This window comes from Gadus chalcogrammus, chromosome 16, assembly GCF_026213295.1.
Source record: "Gadus chalcogrammus isolate NIFS_2021 chromosome 16, NIFS_Gcha_1.0, whole genome shotgun sequence".
In the NCBI taxonomy this organism is placed as follows: domain Eukaryota; kingdom Metazoa; phylum Chordata; class Actinopteri; order Gadiformes; family Gadidae; genus Gadus; species Gadus chalcogrammus.
Genome location: NC_079427.1, coordinates 25764738 through 25782737, shown reverse-complemented (window position 1 = coordinate 25782737; position 18000 = coordinate 25764738). Strand labels below are relative to the sequence as shown.

The following is an 18000-nucleotide window of genomic DNA, read 5'->3' as shown; positions in this document are numbered from 1 at the left end:
CGTAACAGACAAAACTTCTCAAAACTTTAGATAGAGACTTTTAACATCATATAAGGATCATTTGATTAACTCAATATAAAGATAACTATGTATTATTTCCCATTGGGAAGTGGTTTCCATCTCCTTTGCTGTCATATGAGCTGCCTTAAGTGTTGCCCGTCTTCAACCTAACCTTCCAATCCCAACCCGGTATCACGCGATTTCGTGTGTTTGTGCGCATGAGCACGAAATCGCGTGATACCGGGTTGTCCAATCCGAGTCCTCCAGAGGGCCAGAGCGGACTCTCATGTGTCCATGGCCAACCATGGTTAAATGCTGGACATTTCTTTGATGACTGTATCATTGTGGTAACGTCATATTTGTAATAATGTGTTAATATTATATTGTATATTGTCTTATTTATCCAAATTACCGAACCACACAGGAGCGGCCCTCTGAATATGGTGTTTTTGATTCCATATTGGGGAAGCACTTGGTTCTGGGTTCAGCAGGAGCATCACCTGACATTGTGTCAACAGTACCAATGCGTTGAGTTCAAGCGGCGGTTCTCCCACTGTTTTTTTTTTCTTTTTTTGGCCTATTTAAACTTGCTACTCATGTGTATGATGTGTATTTTCAAGGTTGATAATTCACGGCTATTGCACCTTATCCCTTATGAATCTCACAAAGTAAAAGACAACGTCAAACACGGTTTAAGAACAAAATCTTGATTTATTCATTCTGAATTGACACAGATGCAGAGGTCGCCTACACATGTAATGTATCTTCACCATAGAGCAGGCCTACACACAACCCCATCTAGTACCCCAGCCCAATCTGTATCGAACCTACGCTAAAATCAAATAAAACAAAACACACCAGCACTAGGAGGAAGGAAGTCAGGGGGGTTGAAGGCACACACACGGCAAGATGGAGAAACGCTCAAGACGAGAAGAGAGAGAGCCCGGTAGGAAGCGTTGCAGTCGTGGAATGTTCCGAGAAGGCTCGCTCGGTCTTAGTCGGTGGAGTACAACAGGACTCCGGTGAAGGTGTTGTAGTGATTGCCGCTGTCACACAGGAAGCAGCCTTTGGGCAGGACCACTTTCACCGTGTCTCCGGCGGACAGCATCAGCGCCTGCACGCTGGTGCTGCTGTCCTCCTGGTCCTGGCTGTTGAGATCTCTGAGGATGGCGGCCGGCTGGTCGTTCACCATCATGGTGGCGCAGGCCGCCAGGTGGGATCCGGCGGAGCCAGAGTCGCTGTACACTGTCAGGGAGAGAAGGTACACGCCGGAGCGGGGAGCAACGAAGATGCCGTTGAAAATGTTGTAGTTTCCACCCAGGTTGAGGAAGACGTGCCGGTAGATGATGACTTGGTCGCTGAGGAAGGGCCCCAGACACCAGCGACGGTCGGTGAGAGCCACGGAGAAGGCACTGCGGCTGGCTGAAGTAGGGAAGGAGGAGCTTGATTTCATTGAATTATTAACAGAGGAAGAGACAAAATCCAAGTATTGCACACACACTCACACACACTCACACTCACACACCCACACACACACACACACCACACACACACACACACACACACACACACACACACACACACACACACACAAACACAGAAACTCACCTCTCATGTTGTTCAGCACACTCCTGGTCTCAGTCAGGCTGTGCTGTAATTCACCGAGGCTCATGTTGAAGAACTCCTCCATCCTGTGCATCGTCTGCTTCATGAGACAGCAGCCGCAGGAAGCAGTGTCTGGGAGGCACTCTGCACACAACAAACAACACATACGTCTCACGCACACATGGAACCAGCTGAGGACATGCCACCATATCTCTGTTATTCCAATGCAGACGTAGTTTGATTTATTTGTTTTCCTGTTGCTTTACCGTTCTCTTCTGGGCTTGGAGGTTGGACTCTGGATCCTGAGTCCGGTCCTTCCCAAGAGTAGTTACCTATATTTGACTGTACGCTGGAGGCATAGCATACCAGTAAAGCGAGGAACGCAATTGCTAGAAGAAGGAGATAAGTAGAGTTACACAAGATTATAGATTCTAATCAATTCTATGTCAGGGACATCGTGGTTCACCGGTGTGACCGTCAAGACACTCTTCGGCCTATTTACCTAGGATTTTTTTACAAATAGGATCATGGCCTCTGCTTTGACCAGTTCTACGACCGTGTCTCGTTCTCTTACTGTCTCTATCAGTAAAGTGTTTGTCCTTCACAGAAGCCTACCTTTCATGTTGAAGGTGGTCTTCGATGGTTGCCCAGAGATGAGTCACGGCGGTGGGAGCAGATGAACTGATGGAGAGAGCAGAGTGAAGGGCGCTATATACACCACTCAATGGGCTCCTTCCGCCCCTTTTCTTTCTCTTTTCCCCTTCCTTTCACAACACACCTCTCTCTCTATAGTTAGTATCTTGGGATTTCCTGTTGCCTTTGATTTTTCTTTAGAGTGAGTTTATGGACACCTCTACAGATATGTGTGCGCGCACACACACCCAAACAAACACTTCTCTTCTCTTTTAGATGTAGGCCAGGTATTGTCCTCTTAGTAGGGAGTGGATTAGTGTGTGCATGGTTTATCTTCTTCCCATCATCTTAAAAATACACTAACATGCCTGCCTCTGCATTACCGGTCAATTTGTCAATTTACCTTATTGTGTATCCATAATTTTGCAAGTGTAATATATGTAGGAGATTTGGGAAATTATATTTTACTTAAGATACTTTCAATAAGCCATTCATCACCAATGACCCGTCACATTGTAACTTTTTGGAGCAGATGTTATCCATGAGCAGGGAGAGAATAGACAGATAATATTGCGGGGAGGGTCATATATCCCTGCCCCGAATTTGGTGTGTATTTTCCAACACAGTCACACTATAATCCAGTACTTAACGCTGTGAAGGCAATGGAAGAAAGCAACCAGGTCAACAAAGTGTAACATTTCCTCTCTTTCTTTAGTGAGATGAACTCTCTTATTGAATACAAGAACAATGCGATCATCTAATAAACTTGAAGCATATACTTCAATACAATGCCAGTAAAATAAATGTTGAATTCGAAAACAAATTTCACTACACAACAAAGAAAACACGTATTGCAAATCTGCCAATTCCTTTATTTATAGGTATGTAGATATCTAAGTAACAGTGGTATTTGAATCATAATTTGTCTTGATGACTCAAATGTTGAATAGAAGAAGAAAGAACATTTGCAGTAATTACACAAAACCAGTTTTGGCCAGAGAGGGTTTGGATCCTCTATAGGAGGGCCCCATCTTCTCAGTCTCATTCCAGTTGGCACAGCTGCACCGAGGCCCCGGACCCCGAACCGAACCTGAACCCTGGGTAAAGCGGTCCGTTGAACTGGGTCTGGTGCAAGTGAATGAGGTGGGCGTGGCTGTTGGCGATGCGGTAGAAGGCCAGGACGCCAGAGCTCTGATCCAGGTAGACACCGATCCGTCGGGCCTTTCGGGAACCCAGCCGGGTCTCCTGGCCACCGCACCAGAAGGAGAAGTCCGTCCCGGACCAGTACAGGCTCCATGAGGAGGCGTTGTGGCCCAGCCGGCTCTGGTCGTCAGAGGTCTTTCGCTCCATCTCCTTGTAGGCCACACCGATAGTTATCTGAAGAAAGCCACGACACGGGACTTAAGCATCAGAGACAGACAGACTCACGACAAGTGACTGCATGAAAGGCTAATTCTCTCAAGAGCTGTTGGTACCCGAGCAGACAATTTACATATCAAGTGATATTTTATAAGAGATGTGTTGAGAAGGATGAGGTGGAACGAAACAAGGCCTGTCGGTTTCTGATGATGATTCAAGCACGGGTTCGTTAAAAGAAACAAACACAAGACTGAACATCATTGAAGCACAGCACTCGCTCCCTTTCTCCATTATACAGTCCATCCTCCCCCTCCTACCTTCAGACCGGTCCATTCCACCTCCCAGTAGAAGGGGCTCCCAGACAGCGGCTCCCTGCAGAACACCTGTCTCCAGAACTGGAAGCGCTCGGGGTTGACCGCGGGGTTCTGGTTCTCCAGGCGCAGTGTGGCCTTGCACCGCCCTCCGACAGCAGGATGTGGCGAAAGGCCGTGTTGGGGTCCATGGTCGGCTCGCAGCGGTCTAGGAGGGCGGGTTGGAGAGAATGAGAGAGAGGAAGAAAACCAGAGACAGATAAAAAAAAAGATGTAAGAAAGAAAGAAAGGAAGAAAGAAAGAGACAGAGAGAGGACAATTTGGCAAAAACAAGCCCTGAAGTACGGGGGTGCCGTTGAGTCAGCTGTTCACAGTCACATAGGATTAAATAGGGAGACTGTGTCTGAGATGAACTGGGAGATCTATATTCTAATGTTATGCTTTGTGTACATTTAAACTAGCAATTTATTGCCTGCATAATTGTAATTTTATTACTTCTTTGCAGCCTACAAAAAGCATTGCATTCCATGCATGGGTTGTATTTAGTATAAATACATGTCTGTATACGGCAACAGTTCGGTCAATTTTGAATTGTATGTACAAATACTGATTAAAAATACCCAAGTAAAAAGGGTCACAGTCTAGACTCACATTTCAGCATATCTTCTCTGGTCTTGGGCTTTAGGTCTGTGTTTTCTGCTGTTGCCATAAGAGATTCTAGAAACGTAAAAAAATAATAACAAAAATAAATTCTGTTTATATTTCCCAGGGCCAAATACGCAATGTGTACTGGGTCTGTATTTGTCAACTGTTGCTTGAAATGCATGGTTGTGTACCTTGAGGCAGATGGGGCAGGGGTGTAATGGCCGGAGCTGATGCTTCATACGACGATAGCCATGAAGACAGAGGTGGGGGTGGGAGATTGAGAAATTAAAGTGTATCGTAGAGTAACCATAGAATAAAGCAACTCTGTTCATATACTAAGAGAAGGTCATTAATTTACCCACACTGGACACCCAAAGGGGGAGTGAGGGAGAAGATCAAAAGATGTCTTTCCAGACGTTAGAAGGAAAACAGTCAATTGTCACTAGGCCTCCTTTCTTTTTTATCAAACCTCTTGCATGCAGCTTACTTGTCTTTTCTGAATGCAAATGACCATGGGAATATCAGTGAGATACTTGGATTTATCTTTACTACTGTTTAACACCTTCACAATATACATTTTAATGATGGTTTAATGCTGAATTACCCGAGTTTACTTGGGCAGCTTCGCTCATGTCATGAGTGGCTTCGCCTTCCGTGTCCATTTCCCCATCAGCCAATTGTGCAGGAGTGGTATCATTCACTAACGATGAGAGAATGTGTTACAATCCTCTCCACGATACCACCCAATGACCTTCCAACATTCCTGTTTTTGCTTATATATATGTATATATATGTATATATATACACATGTGTGTGTGTGTGTGTGTGTGTATATATACACACACACACACACATATATGTATATATATATATATATATATATATATATATATATATATAATATATAAACAACCCCCCCCCAAAGGAAAACAAAGAACAGAACCGTGGTACAGAGGTACTGACCCAGTCTAAAGATCTTAGCCAGGCTTTCCTTGGAAAGGTCCTGTACAGAGTTCTGAAGTTCTGACAAGGCAGCGTGGATTCCATCTAGGGCCTCATGTTGCTGGGCCAGGGCACACTCTTTCCTCTCGGCTTCCACCAAGGGCTCAATTTGATGAAAGCTCTGTAAAATAAAGAAAAACAAAACACATAATTAATTCATGTGCACACATTGCATTGCTGTACACGATGTAGTAATGACAAGATTAGGCACAGCTCCTCTATGTTTTGGCACCGCAGTGGTGGAACGTTCTCCCTGCCAATGTCAGGACCGCAGAATTGCTCACCAGCTTCCACAAAAGACTCAAGACTCACCTGTTCAGAGTTCACCCGACTCTGCATAGCCACCTCCTCCCACCCCTTCTACTTATTTTATGTTGTACGTCTTTGCACTTGATGTATGTAATTATTGTATGTGGTACTTAGTTTCAGTACTTAGTTATGCAGCATGTTATCCTAACGATCCTTGTTGTGTAAAGGGAATGGGTTAACCAAGCAATTGTTAGTGCTTTTCCCTTGGTTCTATGAACGTCCTTACTGTACCGACAGCGATATATACACAGCGATATATTGTTGTTTCACCTTCTCCTGACAAATGTAGTTATTGTGAGTCGCTTTGGATAAAAGCATCTGCCAAATGCCCTAAATGTAAGTGTAAGCACAAGATATACAAACATATTGATATCCTATAGACATCGAAGGGGTGACGTTGATGCATGGCCTCAGAGTACGCTGTTTGATTGCTCAGCGATATGCTCTTGCCAGACCTTTAAAAAGCCAACGTTGTCCTGCATGTCCACCAGTTTGTCGATCTCCTGACTTCTCCAGTAAAGCTGTGCCGCTTGCTGCTCCAGCCTGTGGATGTGGCCCTCAGCCCGGCTGCCCAGGGAGGCCTCATGGGAAACCAGGAGCTCATCCACCTGGGTCCCCATCAGCTCCAAGCCCTTTCTCAGCTCCAAAATTAGATGTGCACTCTCTTTCTGCAGAGCCTGGACAGAGGCCTGTAAACATAAGTTAGAGAGACCAACAAGAAGGGGGAAGGGTTAACGATAAAAGGTGAAACCATGGAAATCCCAGAAGGATACAAGGAAGTGATGAAGAAATGTAGATGCTTTGGAGGTTATTAGCTGACCGGTGGTCGTGCAGAAACCAAACCAAAACTAGCTTACTTTGTGTTGCAGTGCAGCCAGTGACATCTCCTTCAAGTCTTCCTTAGTATCCTGTAATCCAATTTGAACAGCAGCCTGCATCTGAACTAGCTCCTTCTGTAGAAACACACACAGATACCAAAGTTAATTCAAGTAAATATCAAAAAGAAAATACAAAATATCCGTCGCAAAACAAAGACTGATCACAAAAAAAAATGATATCAAACATACAAGCTTCATTTGCCACTTTTCGACAGGTGTTTCATACTCACCTTCACCAGGCCAAACAAGGCCTCTCTAACTAAGGAATGTTTAGTTTATTTTGGGCTACTTACACTATTATATGCAGAAAACAAGTTAAAAGACAATGCCAACCACGCCATACAGCATGACATCTGCCTTGTCATAGGGTGTACCTGCTTCGCTCTCCTCTCTGCCTCCGGTGCGAGTACACAATGACCCACATGTCCACACTGAGCACACTCCTCACAGACGTACTCCTCGTCCTCTCGACAGTACAGGTCCAGAGGCCGTTGGTGCCGAGGACAGATTGTGGGAGCCAACGGAAAGGGAAGCTGAGGATAAAGCCCCTCCTGTCTCCCCGGGGCCACCCCTGGAGCTCCTGTACCTGGTCGGACAGTCTCCAGGTAGTTGTGGATTGACGGCAGTGGTGGAGGAAGGGGGTTCCTCTGCTTGAAGCTGACTCTGAGCTTCTCCATAGCCTCCACCAGCAAGGTGCTGCGGGACAGCGAGGGTCGCGGGTTAAAGACCTGTCTGCACTGAGGGCAGCTGCAGCAGCTTTTGTTCTTCTCCCGGTCCCAGTGACCTTGAATGCAACGCAGGCAGTACGAGTGGCCACATGGTAGGGTGGCAGGGTCCTTCATGGTCTCCAGGCAGACTGAGCAGACAAAGGTTTCCTCTTCAGCCCAGGCAGAGGCCATGGTGAAGTCAGTGCTTTCAGAGTAAGACCTCCTGAATGTGGGTAAGAATAGTCTAGTCACAGGCATAGACTACACACACACACACAGAAAAAGACACAGAGAGAGAGAGAGAGAGAGAGAGAGAGAGAGAGAGAGAGAGACTAGCTGAAACACCACTTCACATGCATCACCTGCTAAGGTTAAGGCACATGTAAGAACTGGGTGGGGCTGGAAAAACAAGTGGAACAAGGAGCTTCCATGAGTATTCCAAAAATTTCACCAATCAAGACTGGTGAGGTCAAGGTGTATCGACCGTCTTCGTTAACACACGATTCATTACAGTCGGGTGATATATGGACAGATAAAGAAGATACACAATATATACTACTCTACTTGTCGTTTGATTGTAAAAAATAACAACACGGAATCATAATCATCACTCATGAAAATGAGAAGGAATCTGAAGAAGCCAGACTTGTTTTTCATCTCCAAAGACAAAAAGGAAGTTATCAATCAATATGAGGCCGCTAAAGGCTGGAAATGGACCTTGCGTTCAAGTAGACTCGGAACACGAAAAACATGATCTCTCTCTTCCTATGTTTCCAAAATAAGCATAAGTTGCTGCCAAATATATATATATATATTTTTTTTTTCATCCAGCAATGAGCTATAATGTGCCAAACTACCAACGGGCATCCATATGTTTTGCCCCCCCGAGTTAACTTACTGCGTAAGGCAATGACGTTGGAAGTCGGAATTTCGGAGATCAAACTCCCGAGTTGTCTTGAACGCGGCAGCTCACTCCTGCGTGCGCGCAAACTCTCCGTGTTGTGCGATCACACAGTTCAAGGTGAGCCTGACTTATTATTCATTTTTTATGACGTCAACCGTCTTTCGGTATTCGGGATGCATAAATATACTATGTTGGCTGCTAGTTTAGGAATACCACATATCATTTATTGTGTGCTAATAGTGTCCTGCTACTACATAGTGTTACTTCAGTAGCCTGTGGGACAGCTAGATGTTAACCTGCACACTGGTTAGCGTTAACTAGCTGGTAGAATAGCTGCAAAGTGGACAGTTTCACAAAGAAACGTTTGTTTATACATTTATTTTATTCTGAGTCACTGTTGCACAGCCAATGAGGCTAACCTTGCTCACTGACCTGTTAGCAAGCCAATATGTCCACATGCTATGTTGGATTTATTGACGTGCTCCGAGTGTCCTGCTTGTTTACATGACTGTTTCCAAGTGTAAAGAAGCTAATGTTAACTGACTACTTCAACACTTGTAACGTTGTGATCCTGAAGGCTGAACATACTAGCTCCGCTACTCACCAGGCCACTTGGTAACAACATCTCTCGCCCCACCAGCAGGTGACGATCCTACTGGGAACTTATTTATACAGTCTAGGGTGGAAACCTGTTTTATACAGTCTAGGGTGGACACCTGTTTTATACACTGTATAAAACAGGTTTCCACCCTAAACTGTATAAAACATGTCCTCCCCATAGACTGTATTACAGTCTATGGGGAGGACATGTTTTATACAGTCTAGGGTGGACACCTGTTTTATACACTGTATAAAACAGGTTTCCCCCCACCAGCAGGTGACGATCCTACTGGGAACTTATTTATACAGTCTAGGGTGGAAACCTGTTTATACAGTCTAGGGTGGACACCTGTTTTATACACTGTATAAAACAGGTTTCCACCCTAGACTGTATAAAACATGTCCTCCCCATAGACTGTAATACAGTCTATGGGGAGGACATGTTTTATACAGTTTAGGGTGGAAACCTGTTTTATACAGTCAATGGCCCAATCTCCAAGTGAGCCCTGAGGACTAAGGACTCACGGACTTAATTGATCTTAGGTGCTAAGTGAGTGAGTGCGTGAGGCCACATGGGCTCAGATAGGTATATACGGGATTGGGACAGCTTTTCACGAGAGCACATGTTACCTTGGCAACGTTTAAGGACAAAGATGCTGCTGACACTTTGGGTTTGGGAATTCTCTTTTTTTTTTGTAATTGCAATGAAAACAATCGGCCAAAGCAATTTATTGATATTAGAAAATATATTTATACTTTTGAATACTTCAGTATAAAGGATGTATTGAATTAGGTGATTATTGGCCTACACATACTATACTAATCATAATTCAAAACGGGCTACATTTGGCTGAATTATAAAAGGTATAGTTAGTAATATGAAGAGCTCTTGTTGTTGAGCTGATCCAAATGATCAGTCTAAAAAATGCCCACCCAATTCCCATCTGGTCGCACATTGACAGTAGCCTCGTCTGTTGTTTACCTTCCTAATTTCCGGATTTCCCTGGCCTATGGTCTCCGCGGTAAACGTCAAAATGCTTGAACTGTGGGTAATTCGCTTAGGTGAAGTCTGCACTGGTGGGGCAGACCATGCTGCAGGCTAACGGGCCCAATTCCAATCTCCGGACTCACAGACTTTATTGCGCGTTCTCGCGAAATTAGGGTTTATGGCTGTCTCAAAGTCAAATTCCAAAGGGCGTGAGGGTTTGAGTCCACACTTATCGAGCCCTTTCAGTGCAGGCTTCACCTAAGCGAATTACCCCCGAAAAAAAGTAAAAATTATATTTTCTGATTAATTAATTGCTGTGTAGCCGATTGTTTTAATTGCATTTACAAAATAACAAAAAAGCTAAAAATGAGAATTCCCAAACCGGCAAGCGTCATCAACATCTTTGTCATTAAACGTTGCCAAGGTAACATGTGCTCTCGTTAAGTGCTGTCCCAATCCCATATACCTATCTCAGCCCATGTGGCCTTACACACTCGCTTACTTAGCACCTGAGATCAATAAAGTCTGTGAGTCCTTAGTCCTCAGGGCTCACTTTGGGATTGGGCCACGGAAAGGGCTAGATAAGTGTGGACTCAAACCCTCATGCCCTTTGGAATTCGACATTGGGACAGCCCTAAAGCCTTAATAATTTCGCGAGTACGCACATCAAAGTCCGTGAGTCCGGACATTGGGATTGGGCGTATGTGAGAACATGTTTTATACAGTCTGGTGAGGGCATGTTTTATTCAGTCTGGTAAGGACATGTTTTATACAGTCTGTTTAGGACCTGTTTTAAAGAGTCTGGTGAAGACATGTTATATACAGTGTATGGAGAAACCTGCTTTTTCAGTCTAGTGAATCAAACATGTTGAATTTTAATCTGAGCTTGGTCATGAAATTTCAGAACCTGCACACTGTGCGCCATGATACTCTATTGATTCAAAATGTAGGCTTTTTAAAGTCAATACTATCAATAGGAATATTAGTGAACGGTGTGAAAGTTTCATTCCACAAAATCGATCTTCTTCAAAAAGTAAAAAAGTAAGAAACTCAAATGTATCAAGTGTTACAGTATTTAATACTCCATAATATGTTTTGTTACGTTTCAGAATGTTGAAAGGTCCTCAGATGGGGTCCTGCCATATGAGGGGCTTGCTGGTTGGCGTGAGAGACTCCTTATACAGTGCTTCTCCAATGGCTCCGCCTGGGAACATGTGCAGCAAGTGGTGTGCATCTACAGGCTTCAAGACTCTCAACTCCTCACAGAAAAAAATAGCAGTAACAGCAGGAGATGTCTCATTCTCCAAGGCGACATCCCCCTCTGTTTCAGCTCCTGCACCAAGCTACGGCTGTAGACATTATCTTCTGAAGGCTGCTTCACACCAAAATCTCAAAATCAGAGCTGCTCTGTCCGTCCATCCCCAGCCTTCTCCGCTCGCACAGCATCCAATAAGGCCGGAGCGCGGGCAGGGCTCCGCGTTCAACTATCCAACACAAACATCCAAATGTCCCAGTACAAATGGTGACCCGGCAAACCACATGAAGCCTCTTCCACTACAGGACAGGCTGCAGAGCATTAGCCAACCACCGGTATGTATCACCCCCGGTCATAACCAGGGTGGCATATTTCCGCCTCAAATGATAGGCTCCGCAGCACAAAGACCAGCTGTTGCGGCTCTCTGTCGCCCCGCCCTGTGGAACCAGAGCAGAGGCCTTCACCAGGCCTGCCCCCGTCAGGCCGCCGCCCTGGGCCACTGCCTGTCCCCGGAGAACGAGCAGAGATGCCGTGGCAGCCTGGGCCGCAACCTGAAGCTATACGAGGCAGGGCGAGGGCTGGCTCAGGCCCACGGAAAGAGCCAGGGGAGATGGGCATCCATCCTGGTGACCCTGTGCTCCGTGCAAGGCGAGCCGGCCTTCCTCTTCACTCTACGCTCCAGCAAGCTGAAAAGAAATAAGGGAGATGTCAGGTAGGTGCCTTGCCTGTGAGTAATTTGCCTCAGGCAATGTGTTTTGACAAATGAAAATAAATCACGATACGAGATTCAAAACGTACCATTAGGCGGTACCGTGTAATGGCCGTATCAGCACCATGAACGACAATGCATTGGACCCCTGGGCAATTATCGGACAATCTATATAGAAAAACCTATATAAAGATGAATAGAGGCATCTATCTATTTAGATTTATATCCATTGATTAATTTATTTTTTTATCTCCCATACCATTGATAGATTTTGGTAGTCTGTGTGAAGTTAGATCACTGTTTGTTTGTGTGTATGTCTGTTCAAGCAGCCTCACCCTGTCATGCCCGTTGGTTGTGTAGCTTTGCAGGTGGCAAGAACGATCCATCAGACAAAGACGTGGTGGACACGGCCCTGAGAGAGGCCCGGGAGGAGCTTGGCGTTACCGTGGCAACAGAGAAGGTGTGGGGCCTTCTGAAGCCACTCAGGGAAACAGTAAGTAAATAAGGCTACCTGGTGGTCAGACTTCCATACGCCTCAGAGGTTATCACAAACAGGTACATGTTGGAATGGCGCCTGGCCTAGTAACATTGATGGTAAAATAGTAAATCAACGCAAAAATTCAGTATAAATATCGTCATGAGCTGAAACAGCCTGCCTGCCGGTTTTCAAAGCCAATCTTCTAATATTTTTCATGATCTGGTTGGAAACCTTCTTAACACATAACATGATTAACCAAAATAATTCTATAATTGATATTCTACTTCATAACTTCATAGCGTATAACCATTTTTAAAAATATTTCTATCTCAAAATTATATTTTGTATACAATTGTAATTAGTTTATTTGATATGTTGTATTATGACTAAACCTGTGATATACTTTTAGATATACTTTTTTTCTAGTATACTTATTTTTAGATACATTAATATTCAAGTTTTTTTTAATCTTTCTAGAACTGTATGCCGTGTCGGTAATTGCCGGCATCTTGTCATAAGAATACCCATGGTCGGTGTAACTCTGTTGTTGTTTGCATCAGTCATTAAAATACTTTAACTTGACCTTGTATCTCTCTGGTTCTGTCTAAAGTCAGGCATGATGGTTGCTCCAGTGCTGGCTAACCTGGGCCCCATTGAAGACCTGTCCTTTAAACCGAACCCAGAAGAGGTAAACTCACGTGGTTCCAGTTGTCATTCAAACTACTGTTTCAAAATAATCTCGTGAGCAGATCTCAAAAAATTTGTATTGATCCGCAGGTAGAGGAGATCTTCACCTTGTCCTTCTCCCACGTGGTCGACCCTTCGAACCGCAGATACACACACTTCCGGAGCGGCGACAAGTACGCTTACACGCTGCCCGTGTTCAACAACGGCAAGCACCGCGTGTGGGGCCTGACCGCCGTCGCTCTCGACCATGCCCTGGCAATCATCGCGTCGCCCTAGCAACCTGACTCGCATCCTGACAATGTGAACACTTTGGAATCATGATGTGAAATCCAAGGGGCATTTATTGAATGATCTTCACGGCAAGTTGTTGATTTGACTGCAAAGGATATCGATCGGCCTGTTTATGTGAGTTTGCGCTCGCCTAGCCAGGGGTCAATGGCACTCGTTGGGGGAGTGAGAGGAGCCTGGCCTACTGGTTTGAGGACATAGTGAAACGATGCATTAATGGAGCAGCTGTTTGTTGCATTGACAATTGAACAACAATGCAGTGAAAATGTTCCGTTGCATTTGGTTTCATATATTTATAATTGTTCTATATATTCTTAACATTTAACTATATCCTTTATATTTAAAATAAATACATTTCAGTACACTCAGGAAGATAATTCTCAGCAATATACATAAATCGACAGAGCTATTATTTATTTTCCTTTAAGATCATATAACCCTTTATTGATGGCATTCATGAATGTCAACAGATTAGTCATTGGTTTTCAGCCACTGTTTGTAGCATGTACATTGTGATTATGAAGTACTCAGAGATTACCTCTTCAGTGCCATTGATATGGATGGCACATTGAACAGCTCCTCCATGTTGTTTTAGGCAGGACCCTATTAAAAGGTCTTTCCAATGCAAATCAACTGGGTGATTAAGATTCACTTCCCTGCAGAAGAATTACCCTGTGTACTGGACTTGACAGTCAATCACTGACAATGACATATTAGGCATACTGTTGAGTAGTCGATTAAATAAAGCTATGTGGGAAAAGCAGTTGTCTGTATTAAAAGGTAGCAGTAATCTTTCATTTTTTAACGGCTAACCATTTCAATAAAAATCGTAGCTTACAAATAAACATAATTTCAGAAAACTCATTCAGCACAGTCAGTCAGAATCATGTCAAATCAAAGATGAAACCAAAGGTAAAACCGGTCCTCCTCAAAATATATTACACATACATTTGAGCAATCGGCTGTCATCTGGCCAACATATTAACCTTGCATGTCCTCTATCCAGTGAACAAAATATGGTTTGTTTGCCTCTTTTTCTTAGCAATACCGAGGTCCTAAGAAACAGTGTTGACTGCGGGTTCCCAGGATCTCCGAACGAGCCAGAGAAAATCATGGTAATCCCAGGGGAAATCAATCTGTTGTTCTTTGAGGAACCTCGTCGTTGTACGGCTTATTTTCCCTCCCTTCGTCACGGAGTGGAACACTCCATTGGGTCCTGGGAGTCGGGCAGCAGGAGGCAGTTGAAGGGCCAGCTGAGGGGGATGAGATCCAGGGCCGGGCCGCACTGCTTCTCGGCCCCTGAGCAGACGGAGCGGCAGGGCTGGAGCACGCCGCCCTGGGGGCTGCACTGTGGCAGGAACAGGCCGCACACCAGCCGCCTTAGGGGCTTGTAGCACGCCAGCTCCATTAGCACCTTCCGGGAGGGGAGGGGGCACGGAGGAGAACGAGAAGGAGAGACATTTACATAGAGGGGATTTTGCTGAAGTCAACCCACTCTACCTCCTGAGCTAGTGTAGTAAGATAGGGTTACGTGGGGCTAACCCGGTACTGTCGCAGCAGCGTGGCCGCCTGCCTCTGGTCAGAGATGGACAGCCAGATGTTGGGGAAGGAGGTGAGGTTGTAGCTGAGGCCCTGGCACATCTCCACCTCGATGAGTTCACACGACGACGCTGGCAGGGCAGGTGAACCAGTATCACACACACACACACACACACCTTCTTGTTTCGGTTGTTGGCATGATTGGGTATATGCGCCGTATGCACCTGATGCTGACCAGGGGGTTTGAAAGCTTTCTCCCTGGCAGGTCATAGACCCTTTACAAAGAGCTGTCAAACACAGTGTCAATCTTAACACTAATAATGTTCAGGTTAGAGATGGTTAAGTTTAGGTCTTAGGTTGGTGAGCACATTACTATGTCCGCTGTGTCCTTGGAGTTTCTTTCATTCTGTGATTAGTGAAATTTGGTTGGTTCGTGTTTTATACACACACCCCATAATTCATTCAAATTCCTTCATAGACCCTGACACATTAACTTTCACATCTCATGTTTATCTCTGATTTACAAATAAATACTTTAAAAGATGGCTGTTATATCAACACAGAGCCAGGTTGTTTAACACACGCACACCACACGCACACACACGCAGGACCAAAGAGATGGGCGGTGGATGAGGACAGACTCACTGAAGGAGGGAAAGGTGGAGTTGCCACAGCCGTGCTCGTCGGCTCCGTCGGGGCAGTCGCTCCAGCCGTCACACAGCAGGTCCCGGTGCAGACACTCCCCGGAGCTGCAGGCCAGCTGCTGGGGGCCGCACGTCGCTGATTGGAGGAAAACGGAACACACCGTGAGGGAATTTGAACGACATGAGAGGGAAAAGAAGGGCCAGATGAAGGCTCGGGGACAAGGAGGAGGTGGAAATGTGTGGTAGCAATGGAGGGACGATCTGAAGAGGAACTGAAGGAGGAGAGACAAAGTGGGACGAAGTGGTGGGGGGAGATGAACAGAGACCAGGCCCCAGTGAGGACCAACTGACTGTCTGCCAGGGACACGGCCTGATATGTGGCGTTGAAGCCGCTGTCGGCCACCCCTTCGTCTGCCACGAACACCACGGTCATCTCGGGCCCCGAGGAGGTCAGTTGAGGGGGGAGGCTGGTTCCACAGAACCTGAGGTGCGGTGGTTGGCAAAACCAACAAAAGAGCTTGAGAAAACGAACCAAATAGGATAGATTAGAACCAAACCTTAGTTACATAAGACTAGAGCAGATAAGAAGATTAACAGTTCTTTTTACACGTGGACTGAAAACAGGACTTTTGTTGTATAAACCACAGCCCTGGGAACATTGGGACTGAGGGAGGACCAAATCACACACACTCACACACACGCGTACACAGATGCACATACACAAACACAAACGCGCACATGCACACACTATACCCATGCATACACACACGCACACTCTCACACACGGACACACACACCTGCCCAGGACCCGACCCGCTCCAGCGGCTGCACTGTCGTGGACCTCGACATAATCAAACTCGCACACATCCTGGGTCTCCAGGCTGAAGTTCCTGAAGCTCAGCCTGATCACATGACCCTGCTCCGCAGATATACGCCAAGTGCACAACTGACCAAGAGACAGAGAACATGTGCATGTGTGTGTTAGCGGCAGCACGTGAGCATGGTGACACAGCTACAGTATATGAGCCATGGAGCTTGAGACAACTTGAAGCAGGCTGAGAGAGCAGTGGAGGATACCTGTTGGTGGGGGTAAAGCCTGGGGTGGTTTGGGCTGGCGATGGATCCATGAGGGTCCGTCTTCTGCCCCCCACACTCTGTTCAACAAAGAGCACATGCCCCTTGATTATCGTTCAACATGGACTACAGATCCAATCGAATCAAGAGATTTCTTCCCAGCTCAGCTACCAACAGATATTGCCACCTTGTTTATGCTACGCTACAACTGCAGATAACAGAGCAAATTTGAAGCAAAATTCTAGAAAAACATCTTGACAAGAGAGCATCCTGAAGACCTATTAACAGTAACCGATAATCCATACTTGCTGTTTGGGCAACCTCAAAAACAGCTTTATATATCTTGTATCAAACAAATACATTCCTGGGTTCGAGACCTACAGCCACCCTCACCCTTGTGCTTATGGCTGCAGTTGGCCTCGTCAGTTTGGTCGCGGCAGTGGGGCAGTCCGTCACACAACGACATTGAGAGCAGACAGCGGCCGCCGTCACACATGAACTCTTCTCTGGAGCAGCTCTCTGAGAAGGATGTGGACACCCGCACACACACACACGCACACACACACTTATGTTTTTATTTTAGAAATTAATAACATGTTAAATATGTTATGTTAAATATTTTAGAAATCTTGCAAAACTAAATTGAAATGTGTGCACGCACAGACAAACACACACAAAGACATGCACGCACACACACACTTAAGCATGTACACACACACACACACCACACACACACACACACACACACAACACACACACACACATACGGTGCCCAGGGAGTATGGCTCTGTACTGTACGGTGAAGCCACTGCCTGCTATGATGCTGTCTGAGTGGAAGGTCACCCAGACTGAGCTTTTGTTGGTGTTGAACGTTGGGGGAGCCACGTTACCACAGAGCCTACAGCGGGGGAGAGAGAAGGGAGGACAGGGGAAGGAGAGGACAAGAGGAGAGGACGGGGAGAGGGTAGAAATGTTAAAACTAATAAAGACCCCTTCCAATTGTCAACAATGGAACACAGATCTTTCTGTGAACATTTTTGTAACGTGAAAACTATAGAGATTTTGACTGCAACAACTTATTCCTTATGCCTATTTATACGGATACATCTGTGATTAACTAACAGATATAGATGATGACTCTAAATTCATCTCTATCGAATGAAAAAAAACTATCTTCCGTTTTTTTTCTTTCGTATTGGTCATAAACAACAGCTATGGTCCAGCGCTGATTGTGGTGAAATCACCAGATTCACATTTTGCAAAATCTGCAAAAAAGCCTTATTTAAACATCTTTGCATAAATGTATTTCTTACAAAATATTTGATGCCATCAGACAGGACAGCAGCTGTCTGACAGCAAGTTCAATGGGACATCCTAACAGGATG

The 18000-nt window shown here is 45.4% G+C and overlaps 3 protein-coding genes and 1 pseudogene across 4 annotated transcripts; 1 reads left to right on the top strand and 3 right to left on the bottom strand.

Annotated features, from left to right (window-relative positions):
- Positions 1-696: 696 nt before the first annotated feature.
- Positions 697-2278, bottom strand: LOC130406713 (complement C1q tumor necrosis factor-related protein 6-like). Its single transcript, XM_056612398.1, has 4 exons — positions 2221-2278; positions 1872-1994; positions 1609-1749; positions 697-1422 (listed from the first exon to the last, which is right to left on the bottom strand). Exons 1-4 carry the CDS (start codon positions 2225-2227, stop codon positions 995-997), a joined length of 699 nt encoding a protein of 232 aa, XP_056468373.1. The 5' UTR covers positions 2228-2278; the 3' UTR covers positions 697-994.
- An 811-nt stretch (positions 2279-3089) lies between these two features.
- On the bottom strand, positions 3090-8023 carry LOC130406262 (E3 ubiquitin/ISG15 ligase TRIM25-like; annotated as a pseudogene).
- Positions 8024-8361: 338 nt separating this feature from the next.
- On the top strand, positions 8362-14630 carry nudt8 (nudix (nucleoside diphosphate linked moiety X)-type motif 8). 2 transcript variants are annotated; one of them, XM_056611738.1, is made up of 5 exons: positions 8362-8470; positions 11051-11908; positions 12266-12398; positions 12994-13071; positions 13161-14630. In XM_056611738.1, the coding sequence occupies exons 2-5, from the start codon at positions 11052-11054 to the stop codon at positions 13344-13346; spliced, it is 1254 nt and encodes a 417-aa protein (XP_056467713.1). In that variant the 5' UTR covers positions 8362-8470; position 11051; the 3' UTR covers positions 13347-14630. The 2 variants fall into 2 exon arrangements, with proteins under 2 accessions (XP_056467713.1, XP_056467716.1); XM_056611741.1 differs by lacking the exon at positions 8362-8470 and adding an exon at positions 8502-8996.
- Positions 13786-17980, bottom strand: LOC130406264 (membrane frizzled-related protein-like). Its single transcript, XM_056611742.1, has 9 exons — positions 17929-17980; positions 17383-17513; positions 17009-17134; positions 16619-16695; positions 16339-16487; positions 15893-16023; positions 15543-15677; positions 14901-15028; positions 13786-14772 (listed from the first exon to the last, which is right to left on the bottom strand). The coding sequence occupies exons 1-9, from the start codon at positions 17943-17945 to the stop codon at positions 14548-14550; spliced, it is 1119 nt and encodes a 372-aa protein (XP_056467717.1). The 5' UTR covers positions 17946-17980; the 3' UTR covers positions 13786-14547.
- Positions 17981-18000: the final 20 nt, after the last annotated feature.